The 25,556-nt window shown below is 46.9% G+C and overlaps 2 protein-coding genes across 4 annotated transcripts in view; both read right to left on the minus strand.

The window, feature by feature from the left end:
* The window catches only part of NAAA (N-acylethanolamine acid amidase), a 46,402-nt gene extending 24,574 nt beyond the window's left edge, over positions 1 to 21,828 (minus strand). Inside the window, exons 1-6 of one of the 3 annotated variants that reach the window (XR_010785861.1) lie at positions 21,541 to 21,827; positions 19,114 to 19,281; positions 12,310 to 12,436; positions 6,195 to 6,285; positions 4,437 to 4,513; positions 722 to 894 (exon numbers count right to left, since the gene is read on the minus strand). Coding sequence is in view for 2 of the 3 variants with exons in the window: in XM_066574401.1 (XP_066430498.1) it covers positions 722 to 894; positions 4,437 to 4,513; positions 6,195 to 6,285; positions 12,310 to 12,436; positions 19,114 to 19,281; positions 21,541 to 21,704 (800 nt within the window). In the remaining variant the exon portion in view is untranslated. Of the gene's footprint in view, positions 1 to 721; positions 895 to 4,436; positions 4,514 to 6,194; positions 6,286 to 12,309; positions 12,437 to 19,113; positions 19,282 to 21,540 lie in introns of all 3 variants that reach the window. The other 2 variants (XM_066574401.1, XM_066574402.1) reach the window with 2 other exon arrangements.
* A 3,213-nt stretch (positions 21,829 to 25,041) lies between these two features.
* SDAD1 (SDA1 domain containing 1) overlaps positions 25,042 to 25,556 on the minus strand; it is a 43,989-nt gene continuing 43,474 nt past the window's right edge. The window contains exon 22 of the mRNA XM_066574403.1: positions 25,042 to 25,230. Coding sequence (XP_066430500.1) covers positions 25,180 to 25,230 — 51 coding nt within the window. The 3' untranslated portion in view covers positions 25,042 to 25,179. The remainder of the gene's footprint in view (positions 25,231 to 25,556) is intronic.

The following is a 25,556-nucleotide window of genomic DNA, read 5'->3' on the forward strand; positions in this document are numbered from 1 at the left end:
GTTCCTCCTGCTCTATAACATCATGGCTGCAGTTCGGACAGCCCTTTCGAGCGGACAGTGCAAATGGAATCTTTTAAAAGGGAATGTATGTTGTTGGTTGGTTTTGAGTTGCTTCTTTATGCCGTGTTCACACGGGACGGATACACTGAAGAATATCCACTGCAAAATTTCCTTAGGGCAGTCGATAAATAGTCCTGAAATCTGCAAGACACGCACAGTGGATATTTTCCATTCCGTGTAGATGAAAAATTACTAAAACTCATTCATTTAGTTGGGATTTCAAAACTCTGTGGCTTGTATGCCGGAAATTCTGCAGCATTCGGCAGCATATACATCCCGTGTGAAAGTAGGCTACATTTCCAAGACTCATCCTCTCTTAACCCTTTGCAATCCAATTTTGGATTCAGGGTTTAGTAGGGGGCTTTCTCTTTCTGCTATTATACAATGGCGCCATCTGCTGGCTAGAGCAAGTACTGCAGCATGTGACATGCCGAAGTTGCATGGTGAAGCTACAAGAAATAATCTAATCATATGTTGTATTGGACATTTTCTACAGAAATACAGTGAATGGCACGGCATTTCTGAAAATATATAATCGAAACTCAAACCAAATGACTGCCAAATATCACGCGTAAATTGGATTAAACAAAATGCAAAATACAGTTATCACAAAGTTTACAGAAAGTGCGCCGAAACAACAGGCAGTACTGAATGCACTCACTCGCTTCTTAAAGGATCCAAAGGCCAGAGATCAGCCGGGCCATCTCTGTTTCTGGTGATCACCAGTCCTTCTTTTGGCTGTGTGCCACCTATAATATAATATGTCTCAGCAATGATTGGTGTCTTGGAAAGTCGTAGAGCTGCAGCCTCAAAGTCGTTATCATTATTCAGTGCCTGGCAATAAAACATGTGCAAATGAATAGAAATCAATAAGTGGCCACACTCACTACTTTGGTCATAAAGGGGTTGTTCCATATGGAGAACTTCACACAGTGATCAGCTGAGCAACATAGCTTTTCAAGGCTGCTATTAAACTGCAGCGTTCCTCCCTGGCGCTTTGTAGGAGGGGGTCAGGGCGGGTATCGTTTTTCCTTATGGAGAGCACCTAGAAGGTGTGAGGAGACTTATAAAGCCATCTATGCTCCTCTGGGAAATATGCAAATAGTAAGATGGAACAATACCTCTACAGCACCACCTATTGGAAGGCAGCTTTCCTGCAAATCAATGTCAGACCTTTAAACAAGCCTTGTAACAATAACTGGCAACTGTGAGCGAAAGCCAGAATCTTCTCCATAAGGAATAAACAACTATGCACAGACAGCTGTTTTGTAGTGAACGCTCCTCATCCGTTTAGGTGCTCTCTGTAAGGAGAAACAATACCCTTCTTGACCCGTGTCTATAGACCTCTCACTAGCCCATTCAAAAACCTACTGCAAACTGATAAGGGGCAATCAACCGAAACAGCTGTCTGTGTATGGTTATCTTCTCCTTATGGAGAAGATTCTGGCCTTGGCCCGCAATACCCAGTTATTGTTGCAAGGCTTGATACAAAGTCTCACATTGAATTGAAGAAATGCTGCCTTCCAATAGGTGTCGCTATAGAGAGATAAGTGTAATAGCACCCTAACAATCTGTGCAGGCATTAACCTCTTCTGCAGCCGATGTTTCCAGGTAAATTTAGTTTACAATGATGCCTATTCAAATACATAAGAAACCATGTAATACATAGCCATGTTGAATCTAAAAGATCTGCTCTTGCTCTTAGGTCATCAAAGAGGTGCTCCAATCAGAGGATATCCTTCTATGACATTCCCAAATCTTTGTATGGTGCATAGAAAGGGAATTCACCCGGGACAAGCCCTATGAAAATCAAATAATTGTCATTGAATTCATCTGGCTTCGATTACTTTGCAATGCTAACTCAGTTATGAAGATTCGGGGGCGGCGCGGGGCGGGGAGCTGCGGGGGAGAGTGGGGAGCAACGGATTGGAGATCTCTCTCTCCCTCTCTCCCGCCCGCTCTCCCCTGCTCCCCGCCGCGACTCACCTGTCACCTGCGGCGGCTCCCGAATCTTCAGGGACGAGCATGGAGATACTCGGCTAAAGCACATTACTCGAGCGAGTAGTGCCTTAGCGAGTATACTCGCTCATCCCTACTCCACACACGATCTAAGCCAGGTGTACCATAACACTATTAGAGCTTTCCATGTGGAAAAACACAAATCGGATCCCCTTCATTTAACCTTAATACCGGGCTTGGAGTTTTAATAATTAAACCATAAACTTATAACTAAAGCAATGATTTGCAAGTCAAAATAAAAGTGATACTTGCTAGACCCTGGTATTTTTTCTACTGGTGAAACAAGGAAGCCATTTATGGACAAGTTGTTCTACCGGGTTAAATACAATTATCGGCTCCTGCGCTCAGGACCCCGCTTTATTAGCCTGAGCTTCTAGAGAGAGAGCTGCTACTTCTGGAAGACTCAGTGCAACCATTATACACTCAGTGTCAATAAAAAGGGCGAGCACCTAGGGGTTGTTGGAGAGAAATTAATCTCTGTGCGATTGTAACATTAATATAAGAGAGTACAAGATCAGGGCAAATTTATTGTGGAAAACTGACCCCTTGAAGGGAGGCTCTAGTACCCTGTTGTACTGCCTCTAGCTTGGATACAAGATGTGAGAAGGGCAGGCATGGAGGCTCTAGTACCCTGTTGTACCGCCTCTACCTTAGATAGAAGATGTGATACAGGTGGGCATGGAGGCTCTAGTACCCTGTTGTACCGCCTCTACCTTAGATACAAGATGTGATACAGGTGGGCATGGAGGCTCTAGTACCCTGTTGTACCGCCTCTACCTTAGATACAAGATGTGATACAGGTGGGCATGGAGGCTCTAGTACCCTGTTGTACCGCCTCTACCTTAGATACAAGATGTGATACAGGTGGGCATGGAGGCTCTAGTACCCTGTTGTACCGCCTCTACCTTAGATACAAGATGTGATACAGGTGGGCATGGAGGCTCTAGTACCCTGTTGTACCGCCTCTACCTTAGATACAAGATGTGATACGGGTGGGCATGGAGGCTCTAATACCCCGTTGTACCGCCTCTACCTTAAATACAAGATGTGATACGGGTGGGCATGGAGGCTCTAGTACCCTGTTGTACCGCCTCTACCTTAGATACAAGATGTGATACGGGTGGGCATGGAGGCTCTAGTACCCTGTTGTACCGCCTCTACCTTAGATAGAAGATGTGATACAGGTGGGCATGGAGGCTCTAGTACCCTGTTGTACCGCCTCTACCTTAGATACAAGATGTGATACAGGTGGGCATGGAGGCTCTAGTACCCTGTTGTACCGCCTCTACCTTAGATACAAGATGTGATACAGGTGGGCATGGAGGCTCTAATACCCCGTTGTACCGCCTCTACCTTAAATACAAGATGTGATACGGGTGGGCATGGAGGCTCTAGTACCCTGTTGTACCACCTCTACCTTAGATACAAGATGTGATACAGGTGGGCATGGAGGCTCTAGTACCCTGTTGTACCGCCTCTACCTTAGATACAAGATGTGATACAGGTGGGCATGGAGGCTCTAGTACCCTGTTGTACCGCCTCTACCTTAGATACAAGATGTGATACAGGTGGGCATGGAGGCTCTAGTACCCTGTTGTACCGCCTCTACCTTAGATACAAGATGTGAGAAGGGTGGGCATGGAGGCTCTAGTACCCTGTTGTACCACCTCTACCTTAGATACAAGATGTGATACAGGTGGGCATGGAGGCTTTAGTACCCTGTTGTACCGCCTCTACCTTAGATACAAGATGTGATACAGGTGGGCATGGAGGCTCTAGTACCCTGTTGTAGCACCTCAAGCTTGTATACAAGATGTAATATGGGCGGGCAAAGAGGCTCTAGTACCCTGTTGTACCCCCTCTAGCTTGGATACAAGATGTGATATGGGCTGGCATGGAGGCTCTAGTACCCTATTGTACCACCTCTTGCTTGGATGCAAGACGTGATATGGGCGGGCATGGAGGCTCCAAGGGGCTAGCAGTTTGTGGACTCGAACATCCGGCTTCTCACATCCCAATAGTGCGCCCCTCTCAGACTCTAGTAACGGGGTGAAATCCCTTCTCTGCATTGTAGAGGTGTCTAGTGGCCAACAAGCTCTACACAAGCAGAAGAACAGGTCACTATACGACTAGCATCTGAGAGCTTCTTTATAGGCCAAGGGAACCCCTTTTAGGGCCTCAGGTGACAAGACCGTCCATCTAATCACTCCACAACTTTAATTATTTGCATATCTGCCGGAGTTGTAGCTGCAGGACGAGTTTTGCAGCAAAATGACAATTTCTTCTAAAATGTGGGATTTTTATTTTACACAGAGCATGTATTTACCCCCCCCCCCAACACACACACTTGTACTTACATCTCGTATTAACCAGCTGACCGGAGAACTGTGTTTGAAAAAAGCTGAAATTGCATTTTTCCACCACTCCCCACGCTCTGAAGTTAAAGAATTGCTGACAATTAATTTTACCTTCTTAGTATAAACTTTATCATTGCAATGTAGAGTCACAATATAATAATCCCCATGAAAGCTGTAACTTTATAAACGCAATCCATTTATTGTCTTATACCAATTCTATTAGACTCTATTAAAGTCCACAGCTGCATTCACAATCCTAGGATTCCTAGCCCGTACAAATGTCAGTCTGGTGTTCATTGTTGGCTGCCTCCATTATTATTAAGAAAAACATTAAATGCGACTAACGATCAGTACAAGATGCATTTGAAATTATAAACGACTAGCTGATATGCCCGGCTTCGCCCGAGTTAATTTGGTACTGGTGTTTATCTGGTGTTCACACGGAAAATCTTATGAAGTCGTGGTTACTTTAGAGATACTGAGGAAAAACACATGTTCACCATTTTGCATAGTTCTCTGTGTTACCCAGGAAACACCACGGGGAGGTAACCATGCGATGTTTCCTTCATATAAAATGACATCAGGAAGTGAGAGAATTAGATTTCATATGTAAAATTTGGACGCTAATTCTTTTGCACTTAGAATTGAACAATCGAGGTGGGACCCATTAGCTTTTCCTATTTATGACAATCAATGCCCGTGCCAAATTTCGAGTTTCTATGACACCGGAAAGTGAGAAAATTAGATTCCGTACGTAAAATTTGGACGCTAATTCTTTTGCGCATAGAATTGAATAATCGAGTTGGGACCCAATAGCTTTTCCTATTTATGACATAATTAATGCCCGTGCCAAGTTTTAAGTTTCTATGACATTGGGAAGTGAGAGATTTAGATTATGTACGTTAAATTTCGACGGCAATTCTTTTGCGCTAGAATTGAATAATCGAGTTGGGACCCATTAACTTTTCCTATTTTGGAGATAATCTATGCTCGTGCCAAAATTCATGTTTCTACGACATCGGGAAGTTGGAGAACTTTTGGCGAGTCAGTCAGTGAGTCAGGGAGTGAGTGAGTGAGTGAGTGAGGGCTTTCTGCTTTATATATATAGATTTATAGGCAATTTTAACAACCTGCACTGATGATTTCTCTAAAAACATGTACAAATGATAATTTGCAGCTAGATTAAGTCAAAATCCATGTAACCTAAAAGAACAGACTGTGCGGCACATGAGATAATGACAACAATGGCTATATGGTGAGAAGTAAGGATGGTGCCTGCTCGGCAATGATTTGGCTCAGTAAGGGGAGGACGGGTGGCGGTAATATTTCTCAGTGTAAGGCCTCTTTCACACGAGCGTATGAACCAGATACCCCAAAAAATCAATGTATGAACTATCGATTTAAAAAAATGTATCCATCAGAGACGAATCAAAATAAGTATATGTGACTTTCTTTTTCGTGCCCTGTTTTTAAAAGGAATAAAAATTGATCGTTTTATTATAGGTCTATTCTGTGAAGGGCTTAGTACAGAAAAGCACATATATGATAGTACCACAAAGACTCAATCTAGAGCATGCTGTAATTAGAAAAAAATGCACCATGTAATAAAAGCCCGTAAATAACGCACTTTTAAAAATGCTGTGAAAATTATATATGTACATACAAAGACAACACACACGGGAAATTGGGTCTCCAAAATCGTCCCGAGTGAACGTGGCCTAATAATACATTATAGAATCTAAAAACTCAGCTACATACCTCTTGCATCACCAGATATAGTAAACCTATACGGCCGTTGACCAGTCCACAGTCCAACATAGCCTAAAAAGGTTGTTCCTGTGTATGCAACCTAAAAAGGAACAGGAATATGTTATTGTTGAAGAAAAAAACCTGATTCGCAGATATCTCTATGTGCTTAAAGACATACAAATATGGCAAAAGGGGTTTTTTTCTTTTCAAAAAACTTTTAATTACCCTTTATCTTTTTTTTTCCTATATTAAAACTAATTTCTACATTTTTTTTTAGTCCCCATAGGGGACAAGAACTTGGTTGAATCGCTTCTGCAATAACAGATTGCCTGTCAGATGGTGGTATGATGCTACAGCATTACATCATACCGCGATCTGCAGGCAATTTATTAAGCCATACCACAGGCATGGCTTGATAGGCAATCTGCAATGAGAGATCTGGGGCTGTGATTGGTTCATCGAGCGCCGCAGCTCAGCCAATCAGAGCAATCTCTTGCTGGAGGCAACCACATTACCAGCAAGTGATGTTCTGTCGGCGCTGAGAACTGCAGGTAAGCCTGCCGAAACTGCGGAGACCATCGGGAGGGACCCAGACGGCGCCTGCTAGGTAAAACTGCGATCACTTATTGATGACTTATCCTGATGATAGGCTATCAATAATTTAACGTTTTAAAATTCCTCAAAACCCTTAACCCCTTAACGACTGCCCCATCGGGAAACTACGTCCTCAGAAAGTGGGCCTTAATCCTAGAGGACGTAGTTTTATGCATCCTCTTTGGATTGATGCCCACTTGCCTGAGGACGTGACAGCTCCATGCTGTCGGTGCCCGCAGGTAGCCGACAGCATGGAGCTGTCATCCCAGGATGCGGGCAGTCCCCCCCGGCATTGCGATCGGCGCTATAAAATGAATAGCGCTGATCGCAAAAAAGTAAACAAAACAGTGTAAAAAAGTAGTAATTCAGCTGCTATGATGGATCGGATCCATCACGGCAGCTGAAAATACTCACACGGCTTGTCGGCGGTGTCCCCCGGAGATCTGGTCCTCCCGGACCCGCCGGCGGCCTTCTGCGCATGCGCGCCTGACGATGACGTCACGCGCACGCGCAAAAGCCCGGGTGTCCCCGGCAAATTTAAAATCTCCTGGCTCCCGGCTCCTGAAGGTAGCCGGGAACCAGGAGGTGTTACCGGGGACCACTGTGAGCGGTCCCCGGGCCCGTGATCACCGCTATCCATTGCGATAGCGGTGATCGCGAAAAAGTAGAAAAAGTAAAACAAAAGTAAAGTTTCACCTCCCCTCATGGATCGGATCCATGAGGGGAGGTGAAGATACTCACCCCCGGTCCTCTGCGATGTCCCGGGACCCGAAATCCCCGTCTGCGCATGCGCGCCCGATGATTGACATCGGGCGCGTGCACAGAGGGGCTCGAGCCCCGGGAAATTCAAAATTGCTCTGCTCCTGGCTGCCATGTGTAGCCAAGAGCAGAGGGATGTCACCAGGGACATGATCACTGTCATCCAATGGATGACAGTGATCATGTAAAGTAAAAAAAATGTGCAAAAAGTAAAAAAATAAAAATAAAAAAAGGGGTAAAAGGTAAAAAAAAAAAAGGGCAAAAAGTAAAAAAAAAGTTTTAAAAAGTTAAAAAAAGCTTGCGTTTCATCTCCCCCCACGGATCATATCCGTGAGGGAGGATGAAATGACGTACCTAAGGCCTGCGGATTTATCCGTGGACCTCACCCCAGCTTCTGCGCACGCGCCCGTCACCAATGTGGCAGGCGCATGCGCAAAAGCCGTGGTTTTTTAAAATCTCCCTGCTCCTGGCTACAAAACTTAGCCGAGAGCCTGGAGATTTCACGGGGGGCCGCGGTGAGCGGTTCCTGATCACGTGTTCGCTGTTATCCAAAGAATAATGGCGATCACGTAAAAGTTAAAAAAAGGTGAAGCTTCATCTCCCCTCACTGATGCGATCGGTGAGAGGAGATAAAAATTTTTACCGGAGGTCTCCATATTTACACCCCGACGCAATCTTCTTCCGTGAACTTTCCCGTATTCTGCGCATGCGACCGCCGGCAAAACACCGGACACATGCGCAGGAGTCGGGGAGCCCAGGAAACTTAATATCTCCTTGCTCTCGGCGACCAACAGTCACCAAGAGCCTGGAGCAGAGAAGGGTGGCTTCGTTGAGCGGTCCCCGGTCACGTGATAAAAAGGTAGCGATCTACCTTTGGCCGGTCTCACATGACCGGATAGGAATTACGGATTCCGCATGCGTTTGATTAGCGGTAATACGCAGATCAATCGCATTGGATTACACAATTCCGCTCACATTAGTGGGTTGGAATTGCGTAATCCACTCGCAGAAAAGAGAACGCAGCAGGTTCTATTTTACCGCGGATATCCGCAACATAGAGCCCATTGTGCTCCATGGTCATGGATATACCAGCAGCCCATACGCAACTACCTTGTATACGGGCTGCGGGTACCCGTGTCATCGCTAAGCGACGGTGCGGGAAATACAAACAACAAAAAAAAAAGTGTACTGCGCATGACCGCCCGTGTAAGTACGCAGTTATGCGCAGTACATTACGCGGCCGTACGCAGGGTCACAGCCGGGCTCACAGCTGGGATCCGCTGTGGGCCTCCACAAGCGGATTCCCCATACGGCTGCGTGAGCCCGGCGTTATTCAGACCGCTACCTGTGATATGCAATTTACAAGAAGCCCCGGGAACGCTCGCCTTCATGCAGTTCCAGGAGCAGCTTGTTGAGCGCCTTCTGTGTGAGACCGCCGCACCTCATCAAGCTTACGGAGACTCACAGAGCGCCACTTTTTACATCCCATCCCCGCCACTGAGGTCAAAAAATGACTCCCAAAAAGCATGAGGAGGGGGGACACCCGGTTTTATTGCCCCATGTGCCCATCCCAACCAGCCTCCATAATTACCCGTCTTTGGAAATACCACACAGTTCACATTATTACTTTTATCTAAGATTTGGGGAACGCCGAAAAGGGCGTGGGGGGGGGGGGGGGGGATTTTAGGGAGTCAATTTTTATTCCGTACAAATGAGCAATGGGGCCTGGAATTTATTCAGTTATGCCCTGCAATCCAACTGGTGTTCCCTCCATTACAGGCCTTGCCATGTTTCCTGTAAGTAGATTAGGGCCACAATGGGTATGTTTTTGAACACGGGACAAACGGGGGGATCCATTTTGGGGTGAAGGTCTTCATTCCTATGTAAACTGTACAAAAAAAAAAGTTTTTAAATTGACAAAATTGCCAAAAAAATGAAAGTTGTAATTTTTTTCTTCTGCTTTGCTGAAATTTATTCAAATACTGTGTGGTCAAAATACGCAGTACACCCCTAGATGAATTTGTTAAGGGGTCTAGTTTTTAAAATGGGGATATTTGTGGGGGTCTTTATAGTTTTGGACGCTCAATGACTCTATAAGAGGGCAATGGGGCCTGGAATTTATTCCGTTGTACCCTAAAATCCAACGGGTGCTCCTTCCATTATAGGCCTAGCCATGCGTCCTTTAAGTAGATTAGGGCCACAAGGGGTATGGTTCTGAACACGGGACAAACAGGGGTATCCATTTTGGGGTGAAAGACTTCATTCCTATGTGTGCTGTACAAAAAAAAACAGTTTTTAAATTGATACAACTGACAAAAAAATGAAAATTGTATTTTTTTTCCTACTGCTTTGCTTAGATTTATTCAAAAATTGTAGGGTAAAAATACACAGTACACCCCTAGATTAATTCGTTAAGGGTCTAGTTTTCAAAATGGGATCATTTGTGCGGGTTCTCTGTCGTTTTGGCCGCTCAAGGGCTCTACAAGTGTGCAATGGGGTCTAAATCACCTTCATGCTAAATTTCTGTTCTGAAAGCCACCGACTACTCCTTTCATTTTGCGCCCCGTTGTGCATCCAGACAAAAGATTAGGGCCACAATGGGTATGTCTCTGAACACGGGACAAACAGGGGTATCCACTTAGGGGTGTAAGTCTTCATTCATATGTGTGCTGTACCAGAAAAGCAGTTTTTAAAACGACAGAATTGCCAAAAAAACGAAAATCACAATTTTTTCCTTTTGCTTTGCTTCAATTCATTCAAAAACTGTGGGCTCAAAATGGGCAGTACACCCCTAGATAAATTCATTAAGGGGTCTAGTTTTCAAAATGGGATCACTTGTGGGGGTTCTCTTTGATTTTTGCCGCTCAAGAGCTCTACAAAAGTGCTATGGGCCTAAAACTCCTTCAAGGAAAATCTATGTTCTTAAAGCCACCGACTACTCCTTTCGTTTTGGGCCCCATTGTGCATCCAGACATAAGATTAGGGCCACAATGGGTATGTCTCTGAACACGGGAGAAACAGGGGTATCCATTTTGGGATGAAAGGCTTCATTCATGCGTGTGCTGTACAAAAAAAGCTGTTTTTAAAATGACAGAATTGACAAAAAAATGAAAATCACAATTTTTTCCTTTTGCTTGGCTTGAATTCATTCAAAAACTGTGGGGTCAAAATGGTCAGTACACCCCTAGATAAATTCGTTAAGGGGTCTAGTTTTCAAAATGGGGTCACTTGTGGGGGTTCTCTTTGGCTTTGGCCACTCAAGAGCTCTACAAAAGTGCTATGGGGCCTAAAACGCCTTCAAGCAAAATTTATGTTCTGAAAGACACCGACTACTCCTTTCATTTTGGCTCCCGTTATGCATCCAGACATAAGATTAGGGCCACAATGGGTATGTTTCTGAACACGGGAGAAACGGGGGTATCCATTTTGGTGTGTAAATCCTCATTTTCATGGGCTCTATAGGAAAAAAATATGTCTTTAAAATGACATATTTGCAAAAAATGAAATTTTATTTTTTGTCCCCTAAATTGAACTAATTCCTGAAAAGAACTGGTGGGGTCAAAATACTCATGACCCCCCTCAGTGAATACACTAAGGGGTGTAGTTTTTAAAATGGGGTCATTTGTGGGTGTATCTATTATTCTGACACTTATGAGCCTCTGCAAACTTGGCTTGGTGCAGGAAAACAAAGTGCTCCTCAAAATGCTGAAAAGTAATGTTAAATTTGTACGTCCTCTAAATGGTTAAAAAAAAAACACAAAAGTTTTTCAAGTGTGCATTCAGAATAAAGTAAACAGATGGAAATACATATCTTATCAAAAATTTGTACAGTATGTTTGGACATATTTGAGATATTACGGTTGAAAATGTGAAAAAATGACAATTTTTTCAAAATTTTTCCAATATTGGTACTTTTAATAAATATACACAAATTATATCGGTCTCTTTTTACAATCTAAATGAAGTACAACATGTGGCGAAAAAACAATGTCAGAATCACTGGGATATGTAAAGCCTTTACGGAGTTATGCCACGTTGAACGACGCATGTCAGATTTCCAAAATTTGGCTCCGTCACTAAGGCGCAAACAGGCTTCGTCATTAAGGGGTTAAGGGTGAAGCCACACGAACGTATATCGGCTCGGTTTTCACGCCGAGCCGATATACGTTTTCCTCTTGTGCAGGGGGGGGGGGGAGGCTGGAAGAGCCAGGAGCAGGAACTGAGCTCCCGCCCCCCTCTCTGCCTCCTCTCCGCCCCTCTGCACTATTTGCAATGGGGAGAGGTGGGACAGGGCGAGGCTAATTCTCAGAACTTAGCCCCACCCCGCCCCGCCTCTTCCCATTGCAAATAGTGCAGAGGGGCGGAGAGGAGGCAGAGAGGGGGGCGGGAGCTCAGTTCCTGCTCCTGGCTCTTCCATCCTCCCCCCCCCCTGCACAGGAGGACAACGTATATCAGCTCGGCGTAAAAACCGAGCCGATATACGTTCGTGTGACTTCACCCTAAAGGTTATTTCATGGGGGACAAAAAAATAAATAAAAAATAAAAATATAAAACCGGGCAGAATTTTTCCACATTCCGCACCTTAACCCACCTCTAAGAATTCTGCATCGACACTCACGAGTATCATTGCAGATTTTGATATGGAATTGCTGGCAGAAGTAAGCCATTTTCATTCTGCATCAAAAAGTCAAAATTACACGTCTTCAATATTCTGCTTTAAAAATTTGAAAAATAAACTAAAGCTAAGAAAACCACCAATTGCAGCCCGTACCTTCCCATTTTGTATGAAATCCAAATCCATGGTTAATTTTCTTAATATATCAGGAAAGTAGTAATCCAAGTTTCTCCCATGGTACACATTCCCCTTGTCATCCTGGGCAATGATACTTGTGCAAAACCTGCAAAACAAATGCCTCATAGCTTGACCTTCTATTCCCAAACATCACCCCCTGACTGCTCACATGGTTCACGGCTTCACCTGCGTTTTCCTTAACTTGATGAAAATGCTGTTTTAAGAGGTTTATTCAACTTTATTTCTAAGAATTTTCAAAGGCGGCCTGTCAGCTAAATTTGGCCTAGTTACCCAATAAACTGCTATATATGTGCTGCCATAACCCAGCGTTACCTTTATCTGTTGCCAAAGTGTCTGATTTGTCGAAAATATCGGCCAATGAGTTTCATACTTGCTAATAAGCCTCGAACGATCCGATGGGCGATTCTGCTAAAACCCACCCCCTTTCTGGCTGAGTGCCGCATACAGCTCTTCCCGTTGGAGACATCATGCGTTCCACCTCCAATGCACCTGCTGGCCTGAGGAGGACTGCCCATTGGATGGTGAGGAGATCATTAGCATATGGCGCCGGAGAAACCTATTACCAATCTATTTGCATAAGAGACACTTGGGCAAAAGTGAAAGGTAACACTGGGTTCCTTATGACGGCGCATGCATAGCCGTATATATATATATTTTGGTTATAATATATGCGTACATCTCTATATGCCTGTATATCATGCCATGTAAAATTACAAATATGCACAATTATGTGTTAGATCAGAGTTTCCCAACTCCAGTCCTTGGGGCACCAACAGGTCATGTTTTCAGGATATCCCATGGTAAGAACACCTGTAGCAATGTCTGAGGCACCGACCATAATTACATCACCTGTGCAATATGGAGGAAGTCCTGAAAACATGACCTGTTGGGGTCCCTGAGGACTGGAGTTGGGGCATACCTAAACTATGCCTTAAAAAGTAATAAAATAGGACCGCTCTGGGGCCCTGGTTACCAATATATACTTTGAGGTTCCCATAGAGTATTATGCGAATATACAAATGTATACATTTTTTTTAAACAACTCTGTTGACCAAATGTCACGATTTCTAAGATGTTCGGTGTAGAATGAAATTCTGTGGTTTTACATCCCTTTTACAAAAAAAACCCCAAAACAACATACTGCATGCTTCCTCTTTTATTGGGTTGAACAGTCGTGAAAAGGCTTGTGGAGTTATAGATTATACTTGTCCCATTTGTTTTTAACCCCTTCCCGCTCCAGGGCGTACGTTTACGTCCTGGCAGCGGGGTACTTCCCGCAACAGGGCATAAACTTACGTCCTGGGGATAGCGCAAGATCATAAGCAATCTCGCGCTGTCTGGCAGCAGTAGCCGGCTGTCAGTGTTAGCCGGCCTCCCGCTGCAACAGTTGAGGTGCATCGGAGATGCGCCCCCCCCCCTCGTTGTTAAGTCCTTCCCTGCCGCAATCTATGTAGATCGTGGCATGGGAAGGGTTCACAGAGGTGACGTTGTCGGGCTCTCGCGATATAATCGCAGAGAGCCCGGCTGGTTGCCATGGCAACAGGACGCCAGATAACAGCATTCTGTATTGCCATTGCCTATGATCGCTGTAATAAGCAATAAGGCATAGCAGGAGAGAAGTCCCGCAATGCCTTAGCACAGCAATCATCGGTGATATGGTGTAAGTCCCCCAGAGGGACATAGATGGTGTAAAAAAAAAAAAAAAAAAAAAAATAATGTACAAAAAATAAAAATGTAAAAAAACCCTTTTTGGGTGCTTTTTCTCATATTAGCATAAAAATGTAAAAAAAAATTAAATCCCACATATTTGGTATTGTCACGTCCATAAGGATGTGTACAATAAGTTTCACATGCGTTTTATCCTGCACGGCAAAAAGCATAAAGAAAAACGCTAAAACTCTGAGGCAAAATGTTAATTTTTAGCTTTTTGCCTCCCAAAGAATGCAATAAAAGTGATAAAAAAGCCATATGTACCCCAAAATGGTACCAATAAAAACTACAGCTCGTCACGCAAAAAAATAAGCCGTCACAGAGCTCCGTACATAGAAAAAAAAAAAAGTTACAGGACTTTGAATGCAGCGATTTAGAAAAAAAAATTCAAAAAATGGGTTTTTATTGCAGAAAAGCCTAAAAAAAATATAAGAATTTCGGTATCGTTGTAACCGTACCGACCCGCAGAAAAACTATATTGTGTCATTTATGGTGCATGATTAACGCTGTAAAAAAAAAACCTATGGCAAAATTGATGCGTTTTCTCTCCCTGTTATCATAAAAAGAATAATAAAAGTTTTACAATATAGTCAATGTACCCAAAAATGGCGCCATCAAAAACTACGTTTCGCTACGCAAAAAACAAGCCCTTAAACGGCCGCGTCGACGGAAAAATAAAAACGTTACGGCTTTTGAAAAATGGAGAAAAAAAATCCGCCAAAAATCGTTGCTTCCTTAATCCCAAAATAGGCCGTGTCATGAAGGGGTTAATATCACTTCTTACTGTCAGTGAATAGAAACAATAAAAGGAGTTGCCCAACATATTTTTTTTCTTTAACCCATTAAGGACCAAGCACAGTAAATTTTCAGCGCTTGGTCCTGGGCTTTAATCCCAGCGGATAGTAAAAATGCCTCTCCTTTCAGCTCGATGGGCTCGCTCATGACATCTTTTATATGGGGAAGTTCCCGTCCGAAATGTAAAATCTCCACTCTCCAGAGACCAAGGCAGCAAGCTGGGGCTGCTCTCTCGGATTTAGGCCCCCTGTCCACGGTCGCTGCGGAATATTGCCAGCGATAATCCGCCATGGGGGAGCAGGGCGGAGCGCTGACCGGTCTCAGCGGTGAGCGTATCTGACAGATAGGCTCACCGCGGAGAATCACGGCATGCCGCGATTTAGATCCCTAGAGCAGAGAATCGTTATCGTTCTCCGCTCGTGGACGCCGCGCCTGCTCCTCCCAATAGCAACGCTATGGAAAGCACATTCACCGCGTTACCCGCGGCTGGGTTATTGCCACAGGTAACGCAATGAACAATCGCCGGTGGACAGGCAGCCTTATTCCTATATTATGTAGCTAGCCAAGTGGTCTACCTAAAATGCTGGCTGGGAGATGACCCGCTCCCCAATTCGGAGTCACACTTGGCTCACTACCTAAAAATCCCCAATTTGTGGCCTGGGTTGGAATCTCTGCTCATTAACTTGTAAACTGCTCTCAATACATAAACCGGCCTCTAATATATGGAGACAATCTAAATCAGTTCATACATTTTCAGATACAATGGCTGATACCCCCTTATGGCATAACCCTGCTTTGACGGAGCTGGTTCCCTTACAGGACGTCTGAGTGGGAGAAATAAGAAATACTAAGGCCGCCTGCAGACGAGCGGGTCGGATCCGGCAGCGAGAATTCTCGCCGTGGGACCCGACCCGAGAGCCTGCAGGGACGAGCGCGTACTCACCCACGCCCGGCGGCCCCGGCTCTTTCATGTGCCGGCTGTGGCGCAGCCGGCGCATGCGCAGACCGTAGCCGGTGGCCGGGTGAGTGCGTGCCCCGCACAAAAATAGGACATGCCGCGGTTTGTTTGCGCGGCCGTCTGCATAGGAGTGCGTATTGTAATGCACTCCTATGCAAACTTTCAGTGGCGGAAATCCCGCCGCGGGATTTCCGCCCGTGTGCAGGCGGCCTAAGTCTGGGTGATCTGTACACATCTAATATTTTCTCCTCCTTTGAACAACTACAAGGTAAATATGAATTACCACTTGCCCAATTTTTTAGATTTCTACAAATCAGACATGCACTGTAGACACAATTCCCATCTCTTGGACCCGCTATATCACACTACCCCCCCCTCCCCCGATGGGTATACTATGCTCCCAAGGACCACAGGGCCTCATATCCACATTGTACCCCCTTTCTAATCGCAGCAAAGACCTCTCACAATACTCCCCCGGCCCTGCTGAAATGGAAAACACCGATACCAACTATGACAGAAGAATCCTGTCAAGATCTACTAGCCTCCCCTCTACTCGTTTCTCCTGCGGCTAATAACAAGCCGATACAGTTGTGTATTATACATCAGTGCTACCTTACCCCAGTGAAGCTGCAGAGAATGGGCAGAACTTCATCACCCAAATGCATTAGATGCCCATATGACACTGCTGATTTTGGGCACATGTTCTGGGAGTGCCCAGTTATTCGAGACTTCTGGGGAGAGGTCACGGATCTCCTCTCAGGGGTTTTGGAAACACCCGTCCCCACAACCCCAGAGGTGTGCCTCTTTGGGATACTCGAGGAGATTTGGTAGCATCCTAGTAGAATATTTTTGAGAGGTACTTTTCATAGCACTACGCTGGATGGATCGAAGGAATCCCTCAGTGTCAACGTGGCGAAAACTGGCTACCTCCACTATTTCATAGTTTATAAAGGGTGTAGATGTCCAGGAGTCCTGCAATGCCTTATCATAGTGATCATCGGTGCTGTGCTGCAAGTCCCCCAGAGGGACACAAATGGTGTAAAAAAAAAAAAGATCAAAATAATGTACAAAAAATAAAAATGTAAAAACAAAACAAAAAAAAAACAACAAACTTTGTGCTTTCCCTCATATTAGCATTAAAAAAACCAAACACATATTTGGTATCATCGTGTCCGTAACGACACGTTCAATAAGTTGAACATGCTTTTTATCCTGCACGGCAAAAAGCATTAAAAGAACGCTAAAAAACTGAGGCAAAATGCAAATTTTTAGCATTTTGCCTCCCAAAAAAACCACAATAAAAATGATCCAAAAAAGCTGTATGTACCCCAAAATGGTGCCAATAAAAACTACAGCTCATCTTGCAAAAAATAAGCCCTCACAGAGCTCCGTCCGTGAAAAGAGGGAGGTTAAAAAAGAAAAAAAAACAAACAAAAATAACCCCCATCTACCCCCCCCCCCCCCCCCCCCCCAATACTCACCTGCGTCTGTGTCCCAAGCGCAATGGTCTCCCCGGCGGTGCGGCAAGCTGTTTAAGAATTCTCCCCTCTGTGATTTCCCTGCTCAGCTTTGAATTTCCCTGCCGGCTGTGATTGGCTGGCACTCAATCCAATCACAGCGCTTACTTACACAGCGCTGACGGCAAGGGATTTGAAAACCGAGCAGAGAGATGACAGCGAGAAGTCTGAAGCAGGTTGCTACACCGCCAGGGAGATTAGCGCGCTGGGGACACAGACGCCGGCTGGGAGGTGAGTATTGCATTGTTTTTACCTAGTATATACTCTAGTATAGCTCGGCTTATACTCCAGTCAATAAGTTTTACCAGTTTTTTGTGGTAAATGTATTGACTCGGCTTATACTCGAGTATATACGGTATAAGACTTTGAATGCAGAGATTTAGAAAAAAAAAAAAGGTTTTTATTGCAGAAATGTGAAAAAACCTAAAAAAATAAGAAGAATGTTGGTACCGTTGTAATCGTACCGTCCTGCAGAAAAAAAACTATTGTGTCATTTATGCTGCATAATTAACGCTTTAGAAAAAAAATCAACCAAAAATCTATGGCAGAATTGATGCGTTTTCTCTCCCTGCGATTATAAAAAAATAATAATAAAAGTTTTACAATATAGTCTATGTACCCAAAAATGGTACCAATAAAAACTACAGTTTGCCACACAAAAAACCAAACCCTTATACGGCCGCGTCGACGGAAAAATAAAAAAATCGTTGCGTCCTTAAAGGGGTTGTCTCATGAAATCAAGTGGGGTTCAGCACTTCTGTATGGCCATATTAATGCACTTTGTAATGTACATTGTGCATTAATTATGAGCCATACAGAAGTTATTCACTTACCTGCTCCGTTGCTGGCGTCCCCGTCTCCATGGTGCCGTCTAATTTCAGCGTCTAATCGCCCGATTAGACGCGCTTGCGCAGTCCGGTCTTCTCCCTGGTGAATGGGGCCGCTCGTGCCGGAGAGCTGGTCCTCGTAGCTCCGCCCCGTCACATGTGCCGATTCCAGCCAATCAGGAGGCTGGAATCGGCAATGGACCGCACAGAGCCCACGGTGCACCATGGGAGAAGACCCGCGGTGCATCGTGGGTGAAGATCCCGGCGGCCATCTTAGTAAGGTAAGTAAGAAGTCACCGCAGCACGGGGATTCTGGTAAGTACTAAACGGTTTTTTTTTTAACACATGCATTGGGTTTGTCTTGCACCGAACGGGGGGCCTATTGAAAAAAAACAAAACCCGTTTCGGCGTGAGACAACCCCTTTAAGCCCAAAATAGGCTGTGTCATTAAGGGGTTAAAGAGAAAAAAAATAGGACAATCCCTTTAACTGTTTGCAACAAGGCTGAAAACCTCTCCTGACCTTGTGGTTCTGCCTACAGCTTCTGCATTTTGCAGTTTAGCAGTCTGGAGTCCATAAGATTCTAATGCCTTCTGTGATGTTGCCACCATGCAGCCCCTCAGCCATCGGGCTCTCTAGTATACAGTACATGGACAAACTACATATGCCATCTTTTCTAAGCCTGCTCTCATGCCTGCATTAGGGTCAGTTCGCGGCTTCTGGCTCTCTGCTCCATTTTTGGAGAAGAGAAACTGAAATTAAATGGAAAAAAAACAACGGATCAGTTTTTTCTCCATTGATTTCAATGAGGTTTCAAAAAAAAAAAAAAAAAAAAAAAAGGAAATGGAAAGTCTTCTGTTTGCTTCCATTCTGTTTCTGTTCACATTGTGTTTAATCATACGGTGCCATCTCAGATGCACATACTCTATTTCTGCAGGGGTTTATAAGGGACTTACGCGGTGGCTTCATAGCAAAGGTTTAAGGCTACTACATCTCCAATGTTAACGCCGAGTGTCCTGGCAATGCCCTTTATCTCTCCGGCGTATGGTTCACGTACGAGAAAAGCCAGTTCTGCCTCTGCCAGTGGACGGATGATGGCATGTACCCATTTCGGTAAGGATGTCCTGTAAAACAGAAATACACATGAATCCACAGTCCTGCAGCAGATAAGCTGCCCTGCTGTCCAGACAGCGTGTGAATGCGGCAGCCATAGCGATGGGACGAATCAATGCAGATCGGGCCACTTCCACACCCGAATTAGTGATTTCCATCGTTCTGCTCCGTCATAGAAACAAGCGAACGACATGGCAGCGCCGGAGCCGTCATCCGCCGGACAGCCAACCCTATGGACTATAATGGGTACGTGTACACGGAAACAGTGTGATCACCCCGTGAACGTGCGGCTGCCGCTCGTTCCTCAGAGTCACTTGGTTTATAGCAGAACTAACGACCAATCAGCTCTGAGGCCGTGTGAACAGGAGCCGCTCAATGCTGAAGAGACTCCTGTTTACTGTCAATGTGGCCGGCCGGCACGGCCCTCGGCCGCTCCGCCTTCATTCACGTCAATGGGCAGTAGTCTGCTGGATGGTCATCCTGGCTACAAGTATAATTGGGCTACATTCACACGAGTTTTGTGCATTGCGAGACGCGCAAATATGAATGCCGTTCTTTATAATGCGGTTACACACGTAAGCGATGCTGCGAGGTATAAAATCGCTGCGCGTCCTATTTTTTTCGCACCCCTCGGGAACGCATCGCACTTTGTTTTCAATGGGACAGGCAAACAAACCGCATACGAGGGTGATGTGAGGCTCTGAAATTAATGGGAAACACTGGCATCCGCAGGTAAGACGCACGCTGACCAGCGCGATATTGGGCCGGGATTCTCTGCCCGTGTGAATATGGCCCCACAGAGAGCATCTTAGACACGGTAGGAACCGGAAGCTGCAGGAACCAAAATGACTGCAATCACCACCGATGCTTTCTAGTTAATGCGGGCTGCAGGGGTCACTTGGGCACCATTGACTCCTAAATCTAAAATTTTAGGAGCCAAAGGATACTTTTTTCGTCCCATTGACGACCATTTTGGTCGCCGCTTGGAGATCCGCAATAAACGAGGATCCCGAAGTGCAACCGAGTTGTGTGACTCCTGGCTTATCTTATCACTGTTCAGTTTAACCAGCTGCTGTTCAGTAGTGAACGGCCGCTGTGTATCTCAATGGAGAAGGGCGGGGGAGCGAGAGGAGAGAAACGTTCTTCACTGCCCCGCCCCCTGCTGGCCGCGTCTGCCCGACACGCGTTCAGTGTAAATGGGCCTTAAGACTCCGAATGATGAAACGCAGCATGGGGTCGGGCTTACACGTGTTTGAATAGCGTTTTACGAGCGCGTGTAATAATATACTGTACATCGGCGCAAGTCAAATCCGTAGATCCTCGCCGTTACGCTTGCGTTTATTCATTGCGTATAATACAGCTGCGGCAGAGGATGGCGGCGTTTCTCCCGGCGATGCGAGGTCACGCAGAAAGACAGAATGTGCCGCGCGTCGTCAATCCCGCAGCATCATGTGAAAAAGTCAGTAAACACGCGTGACCGCCGCCGATACTCGCTAAGGGAAGGAGCATGAAACGTGCGAATACACGCTAAGCTGCACCTCGCAGCACGTACGGGCGCTTCCCACGGACGTATCTGCGCACGCAATACGCTATGAAAAAAACCCATTGATTTCAATCATGTCGGACACTTTCGTATTTTGCACAAAAAAAGTTAGATCATTGATTTTTCTGCGTATTTGCGCGCCAAAGTTCCCCATAGAAGTCAATGGGGAAGCGCAACGGCGCTGTACGAAGGAGACGCGGGAGGAAACCTGCGCAGAGAACACATCTGGGACCAGCCGCTGCGTCTTGTTTGCCGCGTGCAGAACGTTCCCTGCGGATGGAGGAAGTACGGTAAAATACGCCAATATTCGCGCAAAAAAAGCTTTGTTCATAGCGCAAAAACACTGCAGAATTGCGCTGGCGCCCACGAGGCTTCCTGATGGCGGCATTCACACAGGTGTGCGACAAAGTCAGACCGATACTGCGCTTGTAAACGTGCGGTTCTGGATGCGACGTACGTTTTTGCATTTTCCCGTACCGGCGCGGCTTCCACAAGGGTGAGGCGATCACATCTGAAATAATGGACGCTCACGAGGAATCGCACAAACACGGCACGTCCATAGAGACGCTGAAAACGTGTCAGCGCCGTCCGCTGGAGCGAGGAACACGAAACGCGCGAATATGAAACACGGTCTGAGTTTTGCTGGCGGTCTCCCGGCTGATATGGCGCCCGCGTGAATGTAGCCTTATTACACGACCCGTGTGAACACGGCCCGACCACTACCTACCTGAACACAAAGTCAATGGCCTCGCGGACCTCGGAGGAGTTGTAGTGCCTCAGCACCGGCTCCCAGCGCCGCTCCGGCGGCAGCTCCAGGCTCACCGTATACCGCGGCGGCTCATAGTCCTGCGGCAGGCAGGGGGCCACCAAGAGCAGCAGCGGCCACAACATGGCAGGAGGCTCATCTGTCACAGCACGCCGCGGGGGGCCGGAGGGGACTGGCTGGTGCGGCCCCGGGGCGGGAGGAGGGCGGCTCAGCAGAGCCTGTGGGGACTGGACTACCGCTGTTGGGGCGGGAGAAGCCGTAGCGAGCCTGTGGGGGCGGGGCACGGGGTGGTGCGGGCACGGGGTGGTGCGGGCACGGGGTGGTGCGGGCACGGGGCGCATACTAGCAGTTTACGCTTAGGTTAAGCAGCACTGCTGATTAGAGCCACCTGATTGGCTCTTCGGCACCACGTGACTACACAGCGTGCACGCGCATTGCCTTCAGCAGCCGTACACTACAGTTAAGCAGCACGGGGTTAGGGTTAGGATTACCTAACCCTAACCCCAACCCTAAACACCAAAACTAACCCTACACCCGTGCTGCTTAAGCGTAGTGTACGGCTGCTGAAGGCAATGCGCGTGCACGCTGTGTAGTCACGTGGTGCCGAAGAGCCAATCAGGTGGCTCTAATCAGCAGCGCTGCTTAACTTAAGCGTAACCTGCTAATATGCCCCCGGGGCGGGAGGAGGAGGCGGCCGCGGGGCCGGGCTGGGCTGCTCCTGCTGGTGGTGCAGCCTCTCCTCACACACGGGCAAACTGTTGTGCTTCCTGGTTCTGTGAGGAGCGGTTGGCGGGAGGACCGCTGTACCTCAGGGAGCACAAAGTGTATCAGCTCCAGTCACACTGTTGCCAATGGCAACGCAGCCTGGTGTTGCTATGTGGTGCCCCCGCCGGCACACAGGCCCCTCCACGCATGCTCAGTTTATGTGGCCACCAGCTGGACATCACATCCAATTCTACTCCCTGCGCAGTCTGTGACCGCCAACCTCTCCTCCGGCGCCTGCGTGCTCCATGCTGTACGCAGTGCAGACGCCGGGGGTAAATCCTGCCCCCATATTGCCTTCCATGTCAAAGCCCTGAGGAGGCGTTTACATGGCGAAAGAGCCTGGCATCACTTGGGGAATGCAGGGAATCAATGGGAGACCTCACATGGCACCGCGGGCACCTGTCACACGACGCGATGCCACCACCTGCCCAAGTGAAAACAATGGGCGCTGCGATGTGAGATTACGCAGCGTGATAGAACAGTCCGGGATTTGTTTCCTGCATCGCCAAGTGACGACGCGGAATCCGGGCGCTGTCCGCGCCGTTCATTGCGGATGGCTTCCATGGACTTTAATGGAAACCGTCCGCGTAGCATCTGCGCAAAAACGGAGCAGGTCGCGATTTCTTTTATCCGCAGTTGGTTTCTGCAAGTGTGGAGGAAGAACCAATAACGTGCTCTCCTCTGCGGACGCTCACCGCCGATTGCACAGCAAATAGCCGCCTGTGGGGTTCAATCATACCGCCGTTGGCGCATTCTGGCCAGCAATACGCTGCATCTTACACGACTGATAACCGCTCAGGTCTGCGGTTTTTGCCGGCTTCGTCATATTTTTTTTTGTGCACAAATAGGCTGCGTATTTAAGCGCGTAAATGGTGCACAAACAGGCAGTAATTGCGCAGGTTACCCGCGTAGTCACTGCATATTTGCACCGGCCCATTCACTTCATTTTGAGATTTAAATCGTGGCATGCCCAATTTTTTTTTCTTCTATAATTACATTTAATTTTATTTAACCCTTTCCAATCCAATTTGTATCCTGGTTTTCCTAGGGGGCTTACTCTTGTTCTTCTGTTATACAACAGCGCTATCTGCTGGCTAAAGCCAGTACTGCATGAGGTGACACGTTGGCTAGGGTCCGACAGCAGAGAGGCTGGCAATATACAGTAAGAGAACCCCGATGGCCGTCTTCTAACATCGGAGCTGTACAGCCTTAAATCATAATGTCTTCAGAGGTCAGACAGTGGATTGGAAAGGGTTAATAAAAGGTGCAAGGTAAATATCTCATCATGAGAATGCGGTTTGAAAACATCTGGCCATAGGTGGGCCGTAGTGCCCTGAGGGTAGTGGAGACTGCAGACCATGTTGTATGGGTGGGATTCTTCAGGCAGCTGAGTGCCCAGAGCCTTATGTACTCAAAGAATCTGGAGGTTTTCTGTAGGGGGGCTGACCAGTATTGTATAGAAGATGCCCACTATGGTAGTTTTGAGGTAATCTGGGCGTGTAGATGAAGGCACTACCCTCAAATCGGATGCTCCATTTTCATTGTCATCAAGGTGTAGAACCATGGTGCGCAGCATTGCATCCTGGGAGTCTTGCCTGCAAAGCAGAAATTCTGGATGATGAACTTTGTAGCTCAAGCGGTCCATGGATTTCTGCATCTTGCTTAAACTAGGCATGTAAAGTAGTTCCAGCCTGTGCATCGTGTTCTGTCTGACATATCTCCAATGGATGCCTGGTTCGGGATGGAGGCAGCAATTCTGACTGGGAAGAGGGAGCTGGGGACCAGTTCAGTCCTACTGTAAGGCTAGGGTCACACAGGGCGGATTTTCGTCGGAAATCTCGCAGTTTGGCCGCAGCAAAAACCGCAAGATTTCCGCTGGGAGAACCGCCACGGTTTAAGCCGCGGCAGCTTTGAAGTGGCCCGGCCGTGCTGCGGCCGGCGCTCCCATAGAGGAGAGCGCGGCCGCAGCAAAGAATGGACATGCTGCTTCTTTTGAAACCGCGGCTGCGGCCGCCGAGCCGCGGTTTCAACCGGATTTACCGCAGCGGATTAGCCGTCCCGTGTGGACGAGATTTCTGAGAAATCTCATCCACATGGCTGGCTAATCCCGGGATTAGCGGCCGCGGGTGGTTTTGCCGCGGGAGGATCTGCTGCGGCAAAACCGGGGCAAATCCGCCCTGTGTGACCCTAGCCTAAGTGCTTGAGGAGAAGCGGTGGGAGGGAAAATAATCCTGTCCCTGGCCAGTATCAGGAGATGTGGAGAAGTGGAAGCACTCCCTGCTAATACTGGGTGGGGACGCTGTCTCTGCAGCAGCAGCAGCCATGATGGATGTAGAGGACCAAGCCGCCAAAGGGGTGCCTGAGGCTGCAGGGAGAGGATAAGGGCACAATGAGATTCCAGAAGTCACCTGAGGTGGCCCACAACCCCTCTGCTTCCTTACCGTTCCTGTGGAGGTCGATCGAGCACAGTGAAGTTGGCCCTGGTGTAGGACTAAAAGTCCAGGACAACAGAGCTCCAGCAAGGTGCGTCTTCACCATGTCCGTGCCACGCCCCCCCCGCTACCGCATCAAATCCTTATAGGTACAGTTGCATCAAGTTTGGCTTCATGGAAAAGGGGAGAATATTCAGTCCATCACAGAATCGTTGAATCTATTTGTTTTTCTTAGTAAAGTTCACAAACGTACTTCTTCCAAAACCCCATCTTTATAATGTTTTATTGTTGGAGTTTTCAACATACATACTGAAGGTCTTGGGAAAGTTTAGCAAAAAGACACCTAGTACAAAGGCTCATGCACACGAATGACTAGATTACATTAAGGCAAAGGAAAGTCCTGTTATTTAATAAGCCGTTTTCGTTTCTTTAGAAGAGCGTCTCGCAGAGCAATCTGAGGGAAGAAAAAGGAAGAGGTTAAGAAAAAGGAGGCAAGACATTACAAATAGAGATGAGCGAACGTACTCGGTAAGGCCGATTTCGCAATCGAGCACCGCGATTTTCGAGTACTTCACTACTCGGTGCGCTGTGGGGCGGGGGGTTGCAGAGGGGAGTGGGGGGTAGTAGTGGGGAACAGGGGTGAGCCCTCTCTCTCTCTCCCTCTCCCCGCTGCAACCCCCCGCTCACCCACAGCGCCCCCGAGTACTTTTCACCCGAGTAGTGAAGTACTCGAAAATCGCGGTGCTCGATTGCGAAATCGCCCTTACCGAGTACGTTCGC

This window comes from Eleutherodactylus coqui, chromosome 7, assembly GCF_035609145.1.
Source record: "Eleutherodactylus coqui strain aEleCoq1 chromosome 7, aEleCoq1.hap1, whole genome shotgun sequence".
In the NCBI taxonomy this organism is placed as follows: domain Eukaryota; kingdom Metazoa; phylum Chordata; class Amphibia; order Anura; family Eleutherodactylidae; genus Eleutherodactylus; species Eleutherodactylus coqui.